At 51.1% G+C, this 20,951-nt stretch overlaps 1 protein-coding gene across 1 annotated transcript; it reads left to right on the top strand.

The window, feature by feature from the left end:
* Window positions 1–222: 222 nt before the first annotated feature.
* On the top strand, window positions 223–13,695 carry NOBOX (NOBOX oogenesis homeobox; the record flags this gene model as incomplete). Its single annotated transcript, XM_042927362.1, has 13 exons — window positions 223–464; window positions 3,984–4,267; window positions 4,354–4,506; window positions 7,148–7,262; window positions 7,376–7,740; window positions 9,270–9,839; window positions 10,447–10,603; window positions 10,706–10,733; window positions 10,901–11,013; window positions 11,293–11,378; window positions 11,591–11,813; window positions 12,138–12,448; window positions 13,394–13,695. Coding segments are annotated over 13 exons (2,949 nt in total), but the record flags the coding sequence as incomplete, so codon positions are not given.
* Between the last annotated feature and the right edge of the window lie 7,256 nt (window positions 13,696–20,951).

Raw genomic sequence — 20,951 nt, 5'->3', positions numbered from 1 at the left:
GTTTCTCAGGCGATCAAGCTCACCTCCCATCGTTTGGATTCTCTACCTCACAATAGGCGAGCCCAGGATTTCCCCCCGCTCCCCGGCTCCATGCAAAGGAAGCCTCTCCTAGCTTCTAGACCACGCTAGTCCACACAAGCACCAGGAGGCATTTGAAGACAGGGGCAGGTCATCTGTGACCCCATGGACTTCGAACGGTCACCCGAAGATGAGCGGACCTAAAAACCTGGAGCCCCCAAAGAGCAGAGGAGCCTGCTGACCACGACGGGACCTCACCTTCCACACTACTCACCAGACCTGGAGGGCACCTGGGTCATGGGGGACAAGGATGGCTTCACAGCCCAGGAGGACAGGGGTCCGTGTCCCGAAAGAACCAGCGGAACCGTGAGGACCACGATGTGGCCAGAAGACGGCGCTCTCTTCCCACACACTACGGTCCCCTGGCAGAGCACTTTTTCCTGGGGGTCGCCGACCCAGACCTGAACACCAGAGAAATCCACCAGGCCACCGGCAGAGGTCTAGCCCCAGGATACCACACGAGGAAAAAAAACGTGTTCAGGGAACCCTACTCTCTTAAAAAGCTGCCCTGCTGGCCTGTCAAGTTTATGACCTCAGAATCCCTGACTCCTCCTTGAGGAAACACTTTAGCTGAACACTTGCCAGCCTAGCTGCCTGTCTGTTTCTGTGCAACGAACAACTTTGTGGCTCCTCACAGGTTCAGTTGGGACTGTAATAAAAAAAAAAAAAGAAAAGAAAAAAAAAGGACAAAATCAAATCAATCACTAATTGGAAGAGATTTAAAAAAAAAAAAAAAAGTCTGCCAGAGAAAAAATCAGAAGGTTTATTACAAATTTGCTTTTTTAGTTTTGAGAAATGTAAAGCTTTAAATGTTTTTTCCAATAGGTGGAGACTAGTTAAATTACAGCGTCACTCAATAAATTCTGAAGGCTGGAACAATACAGATTGAAATATTGAATTTCAACGCCAATATTGAAATACAATTGAAAAATTGTTTTTCCTTTTCTAATCCTTCTGTATTTATCAATATTTTCCTAATAAATTTGCATTCCTATTATAACAGAGACATTGTTATTGTTTTACCTTTTTTAAAAAAACATTTTAAAATTTATTTTAACTAGGCTCCCTGCCCAGCTCGGGGCTTGAACTCATGACCCTGAGATCAAGAGTCAAATGCTCTACCAACTGAGCCAGTCAGGCACCACTATTTTACTTTTTAAAACAAGTTAGATAGACATTCCTCTGCGTTCCTATCCACAGCCCTGAAGAAATAAATATAATTTAAATCTAAATGTTTTAAAATTATCGCCAACAAAAGGTTAGTAGTGCTACTTATACACAAAATGTTATCTCTGTGAATTAAACGTGAGTCCAGAAGAACTGAATTTGTGGTCAGAACACTGGGATCAAGGCACCTGAGTGGCTCAGTCCATTCAGCATCTGACTCTCGATTTCAGCTCAGGTCACGATCTCGAAGCCTGTGAGATCAAGCCCCGTGTCAGGCTCTGCACTGACACCATGGAGCCTGCTTGGGATTCTGTCTCCCTCTCTCTCTGCCCCTCCCCTGCTCATGTTTTCTCTAAATAAACAAACATTTTTTAAAAAATTTATGGAGCATAAATTATTAATGGAGCACCTAGGTGGCTCAGTCGGTTAAGCGTCCGACCTCGGCTCAGGTCATGATCTCATGGTTCATGAGTTCAAGCCCTGTTGTGCCGACAGCTCAGAGCCTGGAGCCTGCTTCGGATTCTGTGCCTCCCTCTCTCTCTCTGCCCATCCCCTGCTCCTGCTCTGTCTCTCTCTCTCTCTCAAAAAGAAACAAACATGAAAAAAAATTTAAAAAATAAAAATAAATGAAATGTTTATTTATTTTTAAAACAATAAACTGGGATCAACAAAAAAATTTTTTTGAGGGGTGCCTCCATCGGTTCAGTGTCCAACTTTGGCTCAGGTCATGATCTTGCAGCAGTCCGTGGGTTCAAGCCCCGCATTGGGCTCTGTGCTGACAGCTCGGAGCCTGGAGCCAGTTTCCAATTTCAGATTCTGTGTCTCCCTTGCTCTCTGCCCCTCCCCAACTCGCACTCTCTCTCAAAACTAAACATTAAAGATTTTTAAAATTTTTTTGAGATAATTGTATATTCACATGCAATTGTTAGGAATGATACGGAGAGATCCCACGGAGTCATACCCATTCCCCCCTTGTGGTGGTAAACACTGTACGTAAGTATGAAATAAGGTCACACCAGGAGACATATGTTGGCACTAGCCATAGAGCTTACTCAGCTGTCCCCAACTTGATATACATTCCTGTGTGTGTGTGTGTGTGTATACATCTAGTTCTACAAAATTTTATCTCACGTGTAGACTCACGGGACAGTCACTGGCCCAGCTTCAGAAAATTCCCATCACTGCGGCTCCCTGAAGAGCCACAGCCGCCTCCCATCCTCCTGCCCTAACTCTTGACAGTGGTGATTAATTTTTGGTCAAGGAACAATGCCCCCCCACCCCCCACCCCCCCTGCAAGTGTAAATCGCTGTGCTGAGCACTGAAGGGCCGTGATGGAAATATAAATAAGCAGTATAGCCTAGTGGCTAGGAGGATGGGTGGGAACCAGACTAACCGGGTTCAAATCCTGGGTGTGTCACTTACCAGCCGTGTGACCTTGACAAAGTACTCAAGCTCTATGCCACGGTTTCTTCCATACAACGTGGCTAATAAGAGTACCTCCCTGGGTTATTACGAGGATTCAATGAGTTGGTATTTGTAAAACAAGAAGAAAGTGCCGGGCACGAACAGATGCAGGTTATCACTCAGGAACTCACATTCCCGCAGAGAACATACAAGGCTCTCAGGTCAGCCTGTGTTGAGCGCGGTCAAGTCAAGGCTAACCCAGCACAGTGGGAGGACGCCGCTCATTCGGGCTGTGGAAAGTTGAGATGGCTTCACAGAACAGAGACTATCTGGGCTGGGCTTTGAAGTATGAGTAAGACGCTGACAGAAATAAAAGGGAAGGATGGCGTTTCATGCCTATAAAATGACACCATCTGTGGCCCTGAGGCGTGAGGTGGCAAGAGCCATTCTGAGAAAGGACGAGCTTAGAACAAGAGCCTGTGAGGAGACTGGGGGGCCAGGGGAAGGTTGGGGCCAGGTTCTGAGGCATCTTGGATGCCATGCAACAGTTACTGCTAGAACCTCGCCATCCTGGAGTAGACTAGCATGGCACAGAAGTTTCTCCAAAGTTCTGGAATACTGGGAAGAGAGGCTCAGAGGAGAAAGTACTAACTAAATCACAAAACACACGCAACGTGGTTTATTATTACTACAGGCTGATTAAAAACAAGCAGCAGCAAAGGGAGACCCCCTCTCTTTCTCTTATGACTTTTTTTTTTTAACCTTATTTAAATCCAAGTCAGTTAACATAGAGTGCAATAAGGATCTCAGGAGTAGAATTCAGTGATTCATCACTTACATATGATACCCAGAGCTCATCCCAACAAGTGCCCTCCTTCATGCCCATCCCCCACCCAACACGCCTCCAACAACCCTCAGTTTATTCTCTGTATTTAAGACTCTCCTGGGGCGCCTGGGTGGCTCAGTCGGTTGAGAGACCGACTTCAGCTCAGGTCATGATCTCACGGTTTGTGAGTTCGGGCCCCATGTCGGACTCTGTGCTGACAGCTCAGAGCCTGGAACCTGCTTCGGATTCTGTGTCTCCCTCTCTCTCTGCCCCTCCCCACTCATGCTCTTTCTCTGTCTCAGAAATTAAATAAACATTAAAAAAAAATTTAAAAAAAAAAGAGTCTCTTACAGTTTGCCTCCCTCTCTGTTTTCATCCTATCTTAGCAACCCCACGTCTTAAACATGGTCCCTGTTCTTGGTAGAAGCATAAAATCTTGAGTGTTTGGGGCCCGGGGGTTAGAGGTTATGAGGCTAACTCATGCCGGCACCTGTTTTCTCCCTGCCAGGCTGGCTCCCTTCAGCCAGGTGTTCTCAATGCCCCTCACCGGCGACCTCAAACCGTCCTTTCCTGGGATTTCCAAAGGAGGCCACTGGGCACCAGCCATCATCAGCTTGGTCGTCATGGGCCCACAGCGTTCATCTGATCATCCGGCCCTTTGCCCTCTTCAGGCTCAGGGCGCCCTGGTCCTTGAACCTGTGACTGCTTCCAGCTGCCCTCGAACCCCTGCCCCCACCCTCTGCCTTGGACAGGTGCCTCGCCTCCCGGTTGTTTCCGGGCCCTCGCCGCCCCGTGTGCTGTGACCGGGCCCTCTCCCCGCCCAGGGCCCGTTCAGATTTCTGTCTTTCACAACTTTACTCTTGCCTCTCTGGTCCCAGGCCTGCCACGCCTGGGCGTGGCAGGTAAAACGAGAGCAAACGACCCTGTTTCTGCTTCGACATTTCTCTTAACCAGCCACCTTCTGGTTATCGTTCTCACTGTGGAAAGAGAAGAAGGACAAAGAATGCTGATTCCACTTGCCCACCCTCATGGTAGAGTCAGCTCTACACAGACCCAGGAAACGTCTGCTGACTTTGCTTAGTAGCACCAGACGTGTTTCTTTTTTGTCCGTTATTCTCCTCCAAGGGAAGACAGAGATGTCGGACTAAATGGCTCTTGATGAGAGGGTGAGTGGTGGTTTAGAATTTGACTCCAAAAACTAAGAACCACTCCCTCCAAGTAAAAATAAAAAACCCCACCCACTAAGCCAGGTGAGCATATGAAGTTGTGTGACGATCACAAAGATGAAATCTAACCAAACAAGACTTAGAAATAAATATTCCCAAGTGCTCCTCAAACAACACGTTCTCACCCTCCCTGTGAAGAGTGGTCTTCCTGCCCTTGGGGCTGGAAGGGGGGCTTGAACAGTACTACAGGTAAGCGGACTGTATCAGGGGGAACTTTTAACAGCATGTACCAGCAACGCTACCCCTTCCCAAGGAAACTCACGAAGATGTTCTCCTAAGCCTTAGGAGGCCAAATTCACTTGTAGCCATTAGAGCAAATTTTCATGTAAATCAACAAACGCTACGATATTTATAAAAAAAAAAAAAAAAAAAAGCCACACAACAGCAAGCCAAGAATATCAACAAAGGAAGAAACCTTAAATTTTTCTAATGCAATACTCCAAGCCCAACAGGTTCAGCGATCTATGTGTTTAGAAAAATGCCAACATCTCCAATTCCCTTAAACACAAACACTTTGGTACAATTAGACCCTGAATCTTAAGGGTGGCGTTCAATCTGTGGGTGATTTGAGTCTTTGCTTTTCCAACCCTCGCCCAGGCAGAGGGCGACCACGCAGTGAGAGCAAACACAACATATGTAATAGAGAAGAATGATTTATTCTTAGTTTAACGTAGTAGGATAACCCATTAACAAATTAAGTGTTCCTGGCTCCTAGCTGCCACAGACACTTCAGTGAAGGTGAAAAGGTCCTTTTCCTCCATATAAGCCCCCACCACCTGCTTCCTCCACTCTCCCCTCCCAGGATGATTTTAATTGACTTTGTTTTTGAAAGGTCTAGCAGTGTCTCAAACTCTAACATGAATAAAAATCACCTGAGGGGCTTGTTACAATGGCTATTTCTGGGTCCCTCTCTAGACCCACCAATTTAAATTTCTGGGAATGTGGCCTGAGAGCCATATTTTAAACAAATTCCCTAAGACATTCTGATCTGGGGGCTCCTGGGTGGTTCAGTCGGTTAAGCACCAGCTTTGGCTCAGGTCATGATCACAGCCCGTGGGTTCGAGCCCCGAGTTGGGTTCTGTGCTGACAGTTCAGAGCCTGGCACCTGCTTGGGATACTGTGTCTCCCTCTCTCTCTGCCCCTCCCCAGTGCACGCTCTCTTTCAATCAAAACTGAATAAACGTTAAAAAAAAAATTCTGACCTAGGGAAAGGTTAGGAACACTCAGAACAGTGGGTCAAAAGAGTAAAACTGGAGTACTTTGGCACAGGAAAGCAGGTAAGCTGAGGCTGAAAGAAAAGGGCCAGGATTTGGAAGCCTCCTGTCCCAGTAGGGAGACTGGTCTTTACCTCCTGGGCAGGCAGGGACCACTGCAGGGTTTTAAGTAGGGCTGGGACAAGGTAAGGTTTGCAATGAACCAACCTCCTTTTAACCTTCAGCTCACAGCTCCTCTGTCCCCCTCACCTTCCCTGCTCCCTCCATCCTAGGCCAGGAAAGCTCCCTGCTCCTCTGTGCTCCTAAGAACCTGTGTGTACATCTAACTCACCACTGACCACACTGGATTGACACAGTCCACTTACCTGGAGCGCCGTTCAAGCCCCCTCTCCACCAGTAAGCTTCTGCAGGCAAGGAACGGACTTGTGCGCAGCACCTGGCATACAGCAGGTGTCCCATAAATGTGTAATCAAGCAGACTATTGGGCTCCATTTACAACCGTATCACCGTTCTGATTTTTCCTGTAAACTCACTGCTCCCCACGCCTTGGTCACGAGGCCTCCAGTGCTCCCTTTCTGGCTGAGAAACTGGGCCCTATTTCTAAGCCCCTTATTTACCGGAGAACATTAGTCTTAGAGGAGTCAGACTGAAACATCAGACTCCTGAAATTTTCATCATACAGTCATGAGATTAAGCCGTTTGATTGTTTCTGTTGCAAAAAGAACGAAAGCTTTGGCCCCTCTTCCAAGGCGAAGTGTGCAAGCCAAGCCCCTCAACGGAACGGGCGCGCAGGGAAATGGATGGATAGGTGATTGTAGCAGGAAAGCACGTGGTGTCCAGAGTCTTTTAAACCCTTAACGCAAAACACCTGGAGCTCGGTCTGGACCACCCCCCCCCCCCCAACTCCCCACCCTCACCCCCACACACACCTCCCCAGCCTATGCCCAGCTCCAAGCACCTGTTTCAATCTGTCCAGCACTTCCCACGGGTGGGCAGACGCAGACATAAGGAGGCAGCAAGGAGAATTTTAAATTCTGAATTTTCCTTAAAGGCAAGAAACATGCTATGAACTAGGAGTTACAAACATCACCCGTGTGAGCGCTCCCTCGTGAGGCTCAACGTGGTTCTCAAAGATCACATGTGGTAGGCTATCCAAGCGCGGGGGGGGGGGGGGGGGGGGGGCGAGCGACCACAAAACCTGGGCCAGCCGGGCCTCCCCGCCGCCCCCCGAGGCCTCCGGCGCGTGTGTGGTGGTGCCCCGGCCACGCCGCGGGTTCGGTGCGGCTTACCCGGCAGCACGGGCTCCTTCTTGCTCGTCGTCGCCGGAGGCCAGCTCTGTGCTCTCAGGCGAGTGGAGGGGTGGGGGCTCCGGGGCAGCCTCGGTGAGCCGCGGGGACGCGGACAGCCCGGCGTGGGGCGCTCCCTGGATGAGCGCTCCAGGGTGGGTGGCCTTCCCCCAGTTTGCACGGAGGGCCCGGTGCCGAGTCACCGCCGAGCTCCCGGGACCGTACGCCAGCCGTCGGGGGCAGGCGGCCCCGCGGCGCGGAGGCGCGGGCCGAGGGGAGGGGCGGCGGGCCGCACACCTGGGCCGCCCTCGGGCCGGCGGGGGCGGGCGCGGCCCTGCAGCTGCCCCACGCGCCCGGGTGGGCCTCGCCCTGTCGGCGGGGTGAGGGGCGCGGGCTCGGGCGCCCCGGGGCCCGTGCGGACCCCGCGCACCTGCCCGCCCGCGAGGCTTCATTAGGCGGCGCGGGGGCAGCGCGGCGAGTCGCGGCGGCGCGAGTTCGGGCCATGGAACCGGTGCAGGAGCCCTGCCCGGAACGGCGGGGTGAGCGTGGGGCGCGCTTGGGAAGGGGGTCTGGCGCCGGGCCGCGGGGCTGGGGGTGCGGAGGGAGGCCCGCCGCCGCGCGCCCTCCCTCCTGCAGGTTCCCATCTCTCTGCACGCGGGGCCCCGAGCCCCGGGCCCCTTCGTGTCCAGGTTCCGACACCCTTCTCCTTTCCTACCGGGGCTACATCACGCTGATAGGTCTCGTTTATTGAGCACCTACCGCGTACCAGATTTGCTAGGCTCCAAGCTCGCCTAAAATGCGGGAAGCCCGACCCAGCGTGTCCCTCCTTCCCCAGGCCACCATCCAGCCTGTCCCTTCCCCGCCGCGCAGGCCGGCGCCCACTCCTCACCAGCCCCGGGCCCCGTTCTGCTAGACGGGTCTGATGCACCCTAGGAAACAACCTGACAAGGCACCTTCGCCCCCGAAGGTCCACCTTTCTTTACACGTCGTTAGAAATTCGCATTCCTTTAGATGGTCTATCTTACGTAATTTTCATTAAAATAACAGCAGTTGTTAGTCGCTAGTCCGCATCTACTTAAAATTTTTCCAATTTGGGGGGAATGATAAAGCATCTGGGGATTGTGAGGAAGGTGAACTGGAGAGGTTCTGGGGACCCCAGGAAGGACTCTGCATGACGACTAAGCGCTCTTTGCTGGACGATTCCCGCAAATCACTCAATTTTGTAATCTGTATGTCCTCATCTGTTAGAATGAGCTATCAACCGTGCCTTCCTCACAGGGCTTAGGTGCACACTGTGCTAGTCTTTGAAAAGTGCTTAGCACAGATCCTGGGACGTGGTAAGTGGCTGGTGAATGAGACCCAGCCTCAAGACAGACAGACGAGCTGGAAGATGAGCGGAAGGGGGCTTTCGGTGCAAGCCCGGTGTGGCTGGATCACACTTCCTTACCTGACCAGGGAGGGGTGGCCCGCGCCCAAGGCCACAGTGAGGTTCTGCTTTGCAGGGACGGGCAGGAGGGTGCACACAGGGTTGGGGAGAGTTGGCAGGGGCAGAGTGACCTCTGTGGATGGTGAGGATGCCTGTCCCCCTGAGTTCCCTTGCTGTCCTTGCCTGGGCTTCTGGAGAGCCCCCAATTTCAGCAGCATTCCTGCAGCAGGAATGAGATCCAGTCTTAGAAGCAGTCTCTCCCTCCTCTTCCAAGTTCACACCCAGCTTCAACATTTGTCCCTTAGCAATGCCTGAACAGATGCCTGTCCCTCAACTCACATGCCAGGTGTCTGGGGGTGGGAGGGGAGAAAAGGCAGTTCCCAGAAAGTAAGTGCCCCCCAAATCGGGATAGCCCTCCTACCATCTGTGTGTGTGAGCTCAGGCCCCCTTCTGGTTGCATCTATTTGCTCACATTTTACAAAGCAGCGGGCTATCTAGTTTGATCTCTACAGCAGCCAAGCCTAGAATCTTTACCCTTTCTGACAAGTGCACAAGTGAAAGGTTGAGGCCAAACAGGACACAGGCTGCAGAGCAGGAAGCCGCACATCCTTAGTCCAGGCTTTTCCTTCTCCCGGTGCTAAGGTCAGTGGGTGATGGTCCCCACAGGCCAGGAAGGTGGAGACAAGCCCCTGGCTGCTGGGCCAAAAAAGGAACTGCGGCAGAGTTCAGCCCCCTGCACTCAGGATGCCCCAAGTGAGGAACTGCCCCCCTCCTGCATCGTCCCCGGGGAGAAGCCACCATCAGATCCCCCTGGAGAACCATCTGGGACAGATACCAGGAGAGGGGGCCAGCCATCTGGTTCGGGGACTCTCCACAAAGACACATCTCTGGCCCCACCGGGACCCCAGCCTCCTGGGGAAGGCTGTTCCTTCCCAGTGAAAGAGGCAAAGCCAGGGAAGAGGTCCTACTCTCCAACCTCCAGTAAGCAGAAAATACCCAGTGCCGCGGGTCTGGCCTCCACACCGTCTCCTGGTGTCACCCACTCAGCCCGTGCCGCACACAACCCAGTGCCTTGTGGGTCAGGCCGGGGGCCCTGCCATCTGGCTAACCTCCTCAGCACATTGGCTCAGAACAGCCAAAACACAGATCAGAAGAGGTCCCTGGAAGTGACCTGCCAAGTTCGGAAAAAGACCCGGACCTTATACCGCTCAGGTAAGTCCCCAAAGTTGAAAGGAAATGTAAGAGTGCAGGTGTCCTCTCTGGGAAAGGAGGGCTCAACACAGAACATTGTAGCTCCAGGAGATTGCAGTGTGGTTAGTTTGTACATCCCCTTGTCCTGATTCCTCTCTCCACCTATGGCAGAGCCACGACCTCTGACCCTCAAAGGGAACATTGGGTTGCCTCATCAGAAAGTGAAATTGGGGGGCGCCTGGGTGTCTCAGTCATTAAGCATCTGGCTTAGGCTCAGGTCATGATCTCATAGTTGGTAAGGTCAAGCCACACATCAGGTGAGCTTGAGCCCCGCTTCGGGTAAAACATGAGCCCCGGGTGAGCCCTACTTCTCTTTCTCTCCCATTCACTGACTTGGGCCCTCTCCCTTTCTCAAAAAGGGGGAAAAAAAAAAGTGAAATTGGGAACAGATTAGTGAAAGTAAATACACAGTTCCCTGCCACAAATCCCAGGAGAGACAGAAGGCCCCAGCCCAATAGGGAACTTTGTTGCAAGCCTCTGGGAAGACCCTTGAGTTGGGGACAATGGTCCCATTTGGAAGGCATCTTTCTCCTGTTGTTTGTCCTTATGCAAGTTTCTTCTCTTCCAGACCAGCTGGAGGAGCTAGAAAGGATCTTCCAAGAAGACCACTACCCAGACAGTGATAAGCGCCGGGAGATTGCCCAGACTGTGGGGGTTACCCCCCAACGCATCATGGTAAAGGGGGCTGGCCAACTGGCATCAGGGTGTGGAGAAACCACCAACTGGTACCCTTGAAGGAGTAGGGCAGGTGCTCGACCTCACCCCATAGGGGCCAAGGTTAGGTCTCCGATCTGGCTGCGTTCTCGCCTGTTTCCACATTGCCACAGCCTCAGCTTAGAAGAGGAAGATACCTCGGCTATCTAGATGAATCTTTTCATAAAACCAATCTTGCAGAGAAAGGCCTCTGAAGCAGGGTGGTAAAGCGACCTCCTAAAGTCCCGTAGCTCATTGTGCGACAGTCAGAACCTGAGTCTGAGTCTCTGCTGTGCTCCTCGAACATTTCTAGGGTCTCTCCCCTATAGGTGTGGTTCCAGAATCGCAGGGCAAAGTGGCGGAAAGTGGAGAAGCTGAATGGCAAGGAGGACAAGGACAGCCCTGCAGACCCCGCCCCTACCGGGGCCAGCGGTCAGTGCAGGTACAGATCTCTCCTCTTCCCGGATCACCCAGGAGGTAGAGGTAGGAAGGGGGTAGAAGCTGGGCGCCTGGGGTCTAGGAGATCGCATTGGAAAGCTGGCCATGAGGCCTGGAGCTGTTGGCCGATATTTAGAGAGACCTTGGATGGAGGAGGGTCAGGAAGTTGCCAGGGTCTTGTACGAAGGCAGTTTTTGGGAATCTGGTGTCCTGTGCCCTGCACTGAGCCCTGGTCTAAATGCAGAGACACTAGAGCTCCAGTCTTCGTTCTGTCTGCCTCCAGCTCTGCAACTGAGCTGCCAGCCGCTGTGCCCATGGACCCAGAGCCTGGTACCTTCCCTCAGGAACCCCCTCTGGATTCTCTTGCAGGTTAGCTGAATACTTGCTGAGGGTAATGTGAGGGAAGTGGCAGCTGGAAAGACGGCAAAGACCAAGTCCTTTCTGGCTAGACGTGAGAGTGCGCCAAAGCTGTCCAGTGTTTTGGTCCAGTGGGGCCTATTCAAGGAGAACTAGGCATGGCACACCCCAAATCTGCCGCCTCCTTCTCCTACCCTTGTAACTCGTCTGACCTTGATTCCTAGAGCCTCCCATGCTGCTGGCCTCTGAGCACACTCTGGCCCCAACCCAACAGAGTGAGAGTACTCAGAGGGTAGCAGTGACCCCACCGCTCTTCAGCCCTCCGCCAGTTCGAAGAGTCAACCTTCCTTTTCCCCTTGGCCCTGTCCCCACCCCCCAAATGATGCCTCTGCTGCTGGATACCCCAGGCAGTGACAGCGGCCACAAAGATGGCTCCTGGGGGACAAGGTATGGAACCTACTGGGGGTGGTCCTCCGAGTTATTGTGGGAGGGGTATAGAAGGAGAAAAGACAGAGCTTGGTTGGGGAAGGGTGAGCTGAGAGAAGCGAGGAATCATGCTTGTGACGAGGATTAAACGGAAAGTGGATTTAGAGTGGGAAAGATCTAGAATATCATAGCAACAGTGTAGGCATGAGGGCGAGAAGCCAAGAACAGGAAGAGAAAGGAGGAAGCGAGTCTGGGGTCATGGAGATGGGAAGGGACTCACCTACTGTGTGGTCACAACGAGGAGGCTCCCGTGAGCCTCACCAGACACTCCTTTGTCCCCCACAGTGTCACCCCACCATCCACCTGCTCATACTTGGAGGAGCTGGAGCCCCAGGATTACCAACAGAGCGCCCAGCCGGGACCGTTCCTGTTCTCCCAGGCTCCACAGAGCCAGCTCTACCAACAGCCTCAGCCCCAGTTCTCCTACCTGCACCCCTTCCCCTTCCCCATGCCCCACCCCCTGCAGCCTCTGCTGCCAGATGACCCCCTCTTCACCTCGCCCTATGGCCCCAGTGCGGGGACATCACAGGGCTACTTCCCAGGGCCGCCGCCTCCGTCAGGGCAGACGGTGCTTCAGCCACCTGCTGGGAATGCAGGTGAGTCATGACCGAGGACCGTGACAAGGGGCAGACCACCTCACTTAGCCGAAGGGCTGGCCGAGGCAGCAAGTGGACCGCTTTCCTTGCCCCTGCCCCTGGTCGTCTCTATGAAGTGCTTGTTAAGTTTCCCGAAAGGCTGCAGGGCAGAGCGAGAGCCTTGGAGCTGGGAGTTCTGAAGTCAGGCTCGGCCATTCCCAGCGTTGCCGACTCTCGGTTTGCCTGGCTCTCAAATGGGAATAATATCCCCATACCGGGAAGGGATTGGTGGAGGATTAGCAACCGCATGAGGGAAATCCTTGGCAGCTGATCTGAGCATTCAGACGGGCCACTCGGACCTCTGAAATCCGGACGCAACCGTCGTCGTAAGACTAAATTCCAGTAGAAGGGGAAGAAAGAGTCTGTTCCCAGTCTCCCTGCTGCCTGCGTGAGGGGGCGCTCAGCCTGGCCCACGACCCCCTCTGTGTCGATGTTCCCAGACCTCAGGACTTAGAGGCAGGAGGGTGCCCGGCCCGAGGGCAGGGAGCTCCTGGTGCTAGGACTTCACCCACACTGGCACTGGGTTCCTAAGCTGGGTTTCTGTGGGGGGAGGAGGAGGAGGGGAGGAGGAGGAGGGGAGGAGGAGGAGGGGGAGGAGGAGGAGGAGGGGGGAGGAGGAGGGGGGAGGAGGAGGGGGGAGGAGGAGGGGGGAGGAGGAGGGGAGGAGGAGGAGGGGAGGAGGAGGGGGGAGGAGGAGGGGGGAGGAGGAGGGGGGAGGAGGAGGGGGGAGGAGGAGGGGGGAGGAGGAGGGGGGAGGAGGAGGGGGGAGGAGGAGGGGGGAGGAGGAGGGGGGAGGAGGAGGGGGGAGGAGGAGGGGGGAGGAGGAGAGTCTGTCACAGAGAATGTCCAGCCGTGGGGGAGACACTTAATCCTCTCTCACCTTTCCTGCACTCTTTGACCCCGCAGGTACAGTCCCCTGGAATGACCCTTGCTTTCCAGAACTGCCTTTCCCTGGTCCTTTCTGTCCGCAGGCCCTGGGGCAGCCCCCTGGAGGGGACGGCTACTTCCCTGATCTGCTCCCAGCCCCCTATGCTCCGGCCCTGAGCAGGCAGCCTTCCCCAGGTGTCACCCGGCTGCCCGAAGGGGCCAGGCCCGAAACGGGACCCTTCCTCGGCAGGGCCCCAGAGGAGCAGCCTGCCCCCTGTGTGGAGGGGCCACCCGCAGCCGAGGAGCTCCGAGCGGAGGAGAAGGACAGCTGTGGCCCCTAAGTGAGGGGCCAAGCAGTGTGGAGGAGCGGGAGAGGCTTGGTGCCCCCTCCAGGAGACAGCGATGTCAGGACAGACTGCAGAGTCTCCTGACCCGGGGGGAAATCGGACATTTCCCCTCTGTGGGCTCACCTTGCTGGGCCTGATTGGAGAAGGATGAGGGCCGGCCCGCCCTCTTGTCCACACCTCTGTGTGACCACCCTGAGAAAGGGATGGTCCCTATGATTTCTGAATGCTGTGTACATTTCTGTTGTTTCCTTTCCTTGCCAGACAAACGCATGTCTGTTGTAAGTGGTAGACTAGTGCATTCTTGGGCCTCTCTGTGCAGCTCTGTGTCTCCCCACTAAGAGCTGCATTTCTTTCACCACCATCCACTCAGCTGGCCGGTTGTGGGATGCAGTCCTAAGTGCCCCAAGTGAGGTCCCCGTTGGGCATGACCCCATGGAACCTGGCATCTTTCCTGGGCCCATCTCCTACTGGAGGGGAAATCAGGCATCTTGGGCCTGTTTTTCACTCCTGACATTAACTCTTATTCCCAAACTCAGGACTGAACCTGAGCAAATTTGAGTACCAGCGTCTCTCTGGAATTTGGGCATTGTAGGGATAGGATTACGAGAGACACCCAAGGATATTTCAGGTCAAGTCTCCGTGTTGTGAACCAGAACTTATCTTTCCACAGCTCTTCTTTTGGGAGAGGGAGTAGGAATGAGAGGTGGGAGCACCAAGAAGAAGATATTCATATATATATATATATATATATATATATATATATATATTTAGCACCCCATATCTGCTGGCCCTACTGTGCCCAAGTAGGTAAGATTTGAGGGCCATTGATTCAAACTACATCAGTGCGTTTGGGGAGTGTGTGTGTGGGTGCTATTTGGGACTTGCAAATGCTCTGATTATTGGAAAATACTTTGTTTTTCAAAAACTTACACGTATTTGCATCATAATAGTTATAGAGTCTTAACTGAAAAGTCAAAATATTTGTAAATGGAGAAACTTCTTGGTTACCCAAAAAACATGTGTGTGCACATCTCTGTTCGAGTTCCTAGACCAACGGTGTTGAGTAGCTCTGTTCTTCTAGCCGTCCTCTCTTCCTGCCACTCAAGGACTACAACAACCAGGCATCAACAGCCTTAATTTAGAGATTAGAATATGTATACTGAGATATGAAAGGACTTGTGTTATGAGACATAGCTGGGTCTTTAAAAAAATTTTTTTATAAAATTAAAAATTTGTTTTGGAGAGAAAGCAAGCAGGGGAGGGGCAGAGGGAGAGTGGAATGAGAGAGAGGGGGACAGAGGATCAGAAGCAGGCTCTGAGCTGTCAGCACAGAGCCTGGCACGGGGCTCAAACTTGTGTGAGGTCATGATGGTGAGATCATGACCTGAGCCGAAGTCAGACACTTAACTGACTGAGCCACCCAGGCGCCCCTGTGTAAATTTATTTTTGATAGTTCCACTTAATGTCTGACCCATCCTCATTTGGGAGGATGCTGGTCTTCTTACAATTAGCTCTAGCTTTTGTTTTGGTTTTGCCTGGATTGCAGGAGCAAAATCTGTGTGCCGGTGAGCCACAGTGGCCAGGCCACTCGTCTCCTTAGATGGCAGGGCAAACCACATCCCAGCACCCCTCCTCCCTCTCCTTCCCCCACCACACCCTCATCTTCTTGCCATCACCCTGTCAGCACTAGGATCTCAGGGCTTTGCAGTGGGCCAGAGCAGAATCCTTCCAGGAAGACTCTGGAAAAAGACATAGCCCTCCAATTTAAGCCTGCACTATCACAAATTTTCCACCAGATGGCAATCGACCACCAGTTTCATTACGTCTGAAACTATTCTGGTTGTTTATAGTCAGAAAGCCCAGACTAATTCTTCCTTCAAAACATCCTAGAGCCATAAATACCAGGTTCAAAGATACTAAAGTCACTTGGGTTGCAGCTGGGTTTGTCAGATAAAATATAAGATGCCCAGTTAAATTTGAACTGCAAATAAACAACAAATGATTTTTTATTTTAAGTATGCTTCCTGCACTATTTGGATGTTTGGTATTTTTATTTGCTAAATCTGGCAACCCTGGCTGGAGCCCTTTGCTAAGGACATCTGTGTCCGTGAGAGCTTCACAATTCAAAGACCGTCCAGGAAGATGCCTCCAGCTGTCTGCTCAGCTTTCTGGCAGTTCAGGTTCCAGAGCCGTCGTGGGTTCACTGTAGGAAACTGGTTCACTCAGCATCCCCTCCTGCCCACGAGTATAATCTTCCCTACAGGCTCCACACTTGTCTAAAAACACTCTGACATCTCTTGGAGTCCTATTATGTTTTTTCCTATTAGCCAAATTTCTTATGTATTTCTGAGATAGTCCACTATAATTTATTTCTGACTGTGTATTTTAATATTTTTTGCATAAAAGGAACACATAAAAACAGGCTGCAAAAGACAATTTTGTTTTGGGTGATTCCACTCCAAGTCTTAAATGTCCTTGATTAATTAAGAATCAGTCTGGGGGCACCGGGGTGGCTCGGTTGATTAAGCATCTGACTTGGGCTCAGGTCATGATCTCATGGGTTGCTGAGTTCAAGCTCTGTGTCAGGCTCTGCACTGACAGCTCGGAGCCTGGAGCCTGCTTTGGATTCTGTGTGTGTGTCTCTCTCTTTCTCGCTCTCAAAAATAAACATTAAACAAAAAAGAAGAGTGAGTTCCTAGAAATGAAACATCTTCACTCACCTGGAAGGGGTGTTGTTTTAGAATAGAGGGACAGTCTGGGAGATTTAGGGGTTCTTGTAGTTTATTTTATATTGTTTCAAAAATACCCTCTTCTCTTTCATAACAAAGTCCTGAGAAATATAGACAGAGAAATCCGTTCCATCATCCAATGGGGAATTACAGGCACCCCAGTACCGGGTGAACACAAAGATAAATAAAAAGTCTTTCCAGCTTCAGATACAGCACTCTTGCTGGGGAGGGTGGCAACAACAAGGACCATTACAATACAGGAGGGCCGTGTGGTGCAGGGCTGCCCGTGGACAAAGTGTGATGAAAATTCACAAGGGGAGAGCAGCCATGTCTGAGGGGGCTGAGAAAGTTTCAGAGTCCAAGGCATTACTCGTGAAGGAAGAGTAGAATTTGGGTAAGCAGAGAAGACAGGAAAGGGAATGTCAGGCAGAAGGTATAGTGAGTGTAAGGCCACTGAGACTGGAACGATGATCAGGGAGTTTAGAGTGGCTGGGGGTGTGTGTAGGAGAGGCCAGTAGAGGGCCTGTGGTAGAAAAGGAGGCTGGTGAGGAAGAGTGGGGAAAGCCTCAAGTCCAAAGCTAAGATCTTTGAGCTATAATCCGTGGACGATTAGAGACATCAGCAGTTGCAACTCATGAACATGACTTGCCAAGAATTGTATTTTAGAAAGACAAATGGCAGGGGTGGGGGCTGGGTGGCTCAGTCAGTTAAGTGTCCAACTTCGTCTCAGGTCATGATCTCATGGTTCATGAGTTCGAGCCCTGTGTTGGACTATGTGCTGACAGCTCAGAGCCTGGAGCCTATTTCAGATTCTGTGTCTCCCTCTCTCTCCGACCCTCCCCTATTCATGTTCTGTCTCTCTCTGTCTCAAAAATAAATAAACGTTAAAAAAAAAATGTAGAAAGACAAATGGAGAAGGAGATTAGAGGGCTCAGAAGGGAGATGCAGGGAAACCAGACAAGACTACCGAATCAGTCCAAGTGAGAGATGAGAGCTGAGAGTAGGTGGTGTAAAGGTAGAAGAGGGTCCGATCGGAGAGATATTAAAGAGCTGGAATAAATGTTGATGTGATGGATAATTTGTTGAAAGGAGTCAAAGAGGAAAGGAAGAGGAAAAAGACCTTGTAACTAAGAAATTCTGTCAACTGAGAAAGGACATAATGGGCACGGAGCAAAGTTGGGGACAGGGAAACCGGTCTGTTGTGTATGTTGAGGCCGAATTGCCTGTGGTTATCTGGGTGGATGTGTCTGGGGAGAAAACTATGGAATTAGGCTCTGTGAGAGAGACAAGAACTAAAGGGCCTGTAGCAACTACTGGCCTCTTCGGCATAGAAAATGCTAGTTGAGGTCAAGAGACCAGACAAAATTGCCCAGCGTGTAGCATGGATCAAAGTGGTCTTAGGGTGGACTCATGGAAACACCAATGAAGGACAGCAGAATGGGCTAGAAGAAAAGATGGCATTGAGGTAGATAAGGAATGGCCTAACAGTAGGGGTGAAATGATCTGGAAGAGGCGTTGAATGGGCAAAGATCAAAAGCCAAATTGGGTCAGTAGGTCTGGAGAGGAGGTTGAACAAAGAATTGTGCATGTTATATATAATTACCCCAATTTAGAGAGGAAGGCACTGAGGTTTAAATGATTTTCTAAGAATACCTTAACCAAATCTAGAGAGAAGTCTTAAGTATTTATTTTCCACTTCACCAAATGCAGATAAGAGTCTTGCTTCCTGAATGCAATATTTCATTTAAAGAGCCTTAATAGGTAAAAGGCTATTGATGATAGATAACTTTGTGTGTTTACAAGATCACACGAGGAACTGAAAGAGCTTCCTTACTTTGCCCAGAATTGGTCCTTCGACAAAATATTAATGATGATGGTAACCATTTATTTAGCACTTATTGATTACCTAGCTAGCTCTCTAATAGGGAACCTCATTTCAAAACAATCCTGGAAGGTATTATTCATTTGACAGGTGACAATCAGAGACTTGGAGAGGTTTAAATATTTGCCCAAAGTTGCAAAAGAAATACATTTTGGACAGGATGTAAACCTATGTCAGGAGGCGCCAACTTCAAGAAGCAACGTATTTTGATCATTCTGGAGGGGGGAGAGAATACAGAAGGTCAGAAGGTGGGGTGAGCGTAATCAATGGGCGTAACCTAGATTAGATTTAGAATCAAATCTTTCTATAGATCCTAGGTCTGTGTTTAAATGACTTAAAGACTCAGCAGTGCTTAATTTGAAACAGAGACACTACTGTGAGAGGGGAGAGAAGAGGCAGCAGGGAAAGGGAACACCCAACCGCATCTTATCAAAGTGGAAAGGGTGCTGGAATGCATGGACAGAGTAGGCGGAGAGGGAGGCGAAGGGTGTGTAAGAGGCAGTATGAGGGGTACCGTGGGAGCTGGATGGCCAAGCTGTCTCTGGCTCTGGCCAAGTCTTATTACCTAGTAGATGCAGTCAAATATAATATAGCACATTCCTCCAGAAAGATGGGTCAAAAGTTTGGGAGTAGAAAGTCATTCCAGTGTCTAGGAATTCGGTGTTGAGACTAAAACAGTGGTAGGAGAACATGAGGGGAATGGTCAAGGTGAGCGATGCTATGAATCCATCAATGGAATTTGATTGTGCGGGCAGGGAGGAGAGAATGTCAAATCTGGCTCTGACTCTGGCTTTTAGAGCCCAGGCATCTAGGAGTATGATTGACAAGATACAGAAGTCCAGGGGAACTGGTTCCTGCCTTGGCATTGCAGCCTGTGTGTCTTCATTTGTAGTTTTCACATTTTATTTGTCTCTCAGTCAAGTTGCCTCAAGTACATTCCTCTGCCAACAGTTTTATTATCTGAGAATGGAATTCCCACCCACAGAGATTCCACAGTCCTTTCTGGTGCACTTTCGCCCAATTGTGGCTCATGTCATCCCTCCCATCAAATTCTATCCAGGGCATCCTTCTCTCCAGCGTGGCTCCCTTTCCCCAGTCCATATCCCCGTAGCCTGCCAGGGCTGCCATCTGTAGGGCCCCCTTGAGAACTTTCAACAGTAATAAGCGTCTAATGTTCCCAGGCATTCCGATTTGTCCACCTTCTGATGCGTTGTTCATTTTGGGTGGACTTTTCTGTTACTTCTTTTAACTCTTAATCATTTGAACTGGTGAAACCAAGTACATTTTCATACCCGGCGAACTAAGAAATGTCCCTGGCATCAAATTAAAGGACTGTTGTCAAATGTTTTTAACAAATATTTTATACATCCATTTCTCGTGATGTTCAACTGGAAAACTCCATCTTTTCCCTCCTTTTGTTAGTGCCAGTGTTATTGTATTTCAAGGGGAGAAAGCCGTCTCTCTGTATAAATTCCACGTTCTAGTAAAGAGCCTCTTGTGTCCTCTCCTACCCGAAAAGCAAACAGCTGCCTCTTTACACACAGACACACACCCACGTGCACACGTGCTCCGGGGACCCGCTAGTTCTTTAAGGCCCTCCTGTGCTAGGATGACAAACAGCTGTGAAAACCACACCTTACCTTCGTTCCAGTCTGTGGCCTGGCCAAATCTGGCTACTAACAATTCCACGTGTCTGACCTCCACCTCCTCCCCCTTTCCCCGAAATAATCGGCCCACCCGTGTTCTGTTTCCTCAATCCTTGAATTTTATCGCAAGTCCCCTTCAACCTTTTGTAATGAGCACGAACATTACAATGACAGACACTTGCTGAAATCCTAGAGGAGAACATCGGGCTAGGGCCATTCCGATTGGTAGTTTGTAACTAACTGGCTGTGTGACCGTAGGCAAGTCCCCTCCCCTCTCCAGGCTCCACCGTGACAAGTGAGGCCATTAGACACAAAGATCCCAAGGGTTCTTTGGACTCCAACAGTGGATGACTCCCTCCTCCTCACCACAAGCTGACCTCAATAAGAAACCTCTCCGGAAGCGCCTGGATGAACCCCATCCAAGGGTCCCTGCTTTCTCTGCCCTCTGCATTTTCTTCCTTCTCCCCGGGACCGTCTGCTTCTCTGAGGGTGAAAGCCTCTTGCTGAATTGGTGGACTCTACTGCAGTAACCCCTGGCCTCTCTGTTGCTCGCGGCCTCCTTTTCCAGAGGATTGTGAGCTTTCTCCCTGGTGTCTGAGAGCCCCTCGGTCTGTGAGCAGATTTAGAGCATCCACCTCCGTGCAGTAAGCTGACTCGGCTCCCACTGTACTTCTGAATTTCCATCTGCATTGTTCAGAGATAATTGCCCTCTGAGAGGCGCGGGTAAACTGCCAGGAAAATATTTATCTGCCCATTGGTGCTCCTGGGGAAGGTTGTGGGCCAGACGGTGCTGCCCCTCCCAGCAGCAGGCTCTGCCCTCAGGCCCATGACTCATCCACAAAGCATCAGGGATCAGAGTCACTCCCGCCGAGCTCCTTTGCCAGCTTGGAAAAAGTTTATAGGCACACCAAGCCAGCTCCTTTTCTCCGCACATTCTCTGCTCACAGGCCACCCAGAAGGAATAAACACCCTCGTCCACTCACCTGCATTCCC

Source organism: Panthera leo, chromosome A2 (genome assembly GCF_018350215.1).
Source record: "Panthera leo isolate Ple1 chromosome A2, P.leo_Ple1_pat1.1, whole genome shotgun sequence".
NCBI classification, from domain to species: Eukaryota; Metazoa; Chordata; class Mammalia; order Carnivora; family Felidae; genus Panthera; species Panthera leo.
Note: the sequence above shows the minus strand (reverse complement) of the source record. Positions and strands in the feature narration are given on the sequence as shown.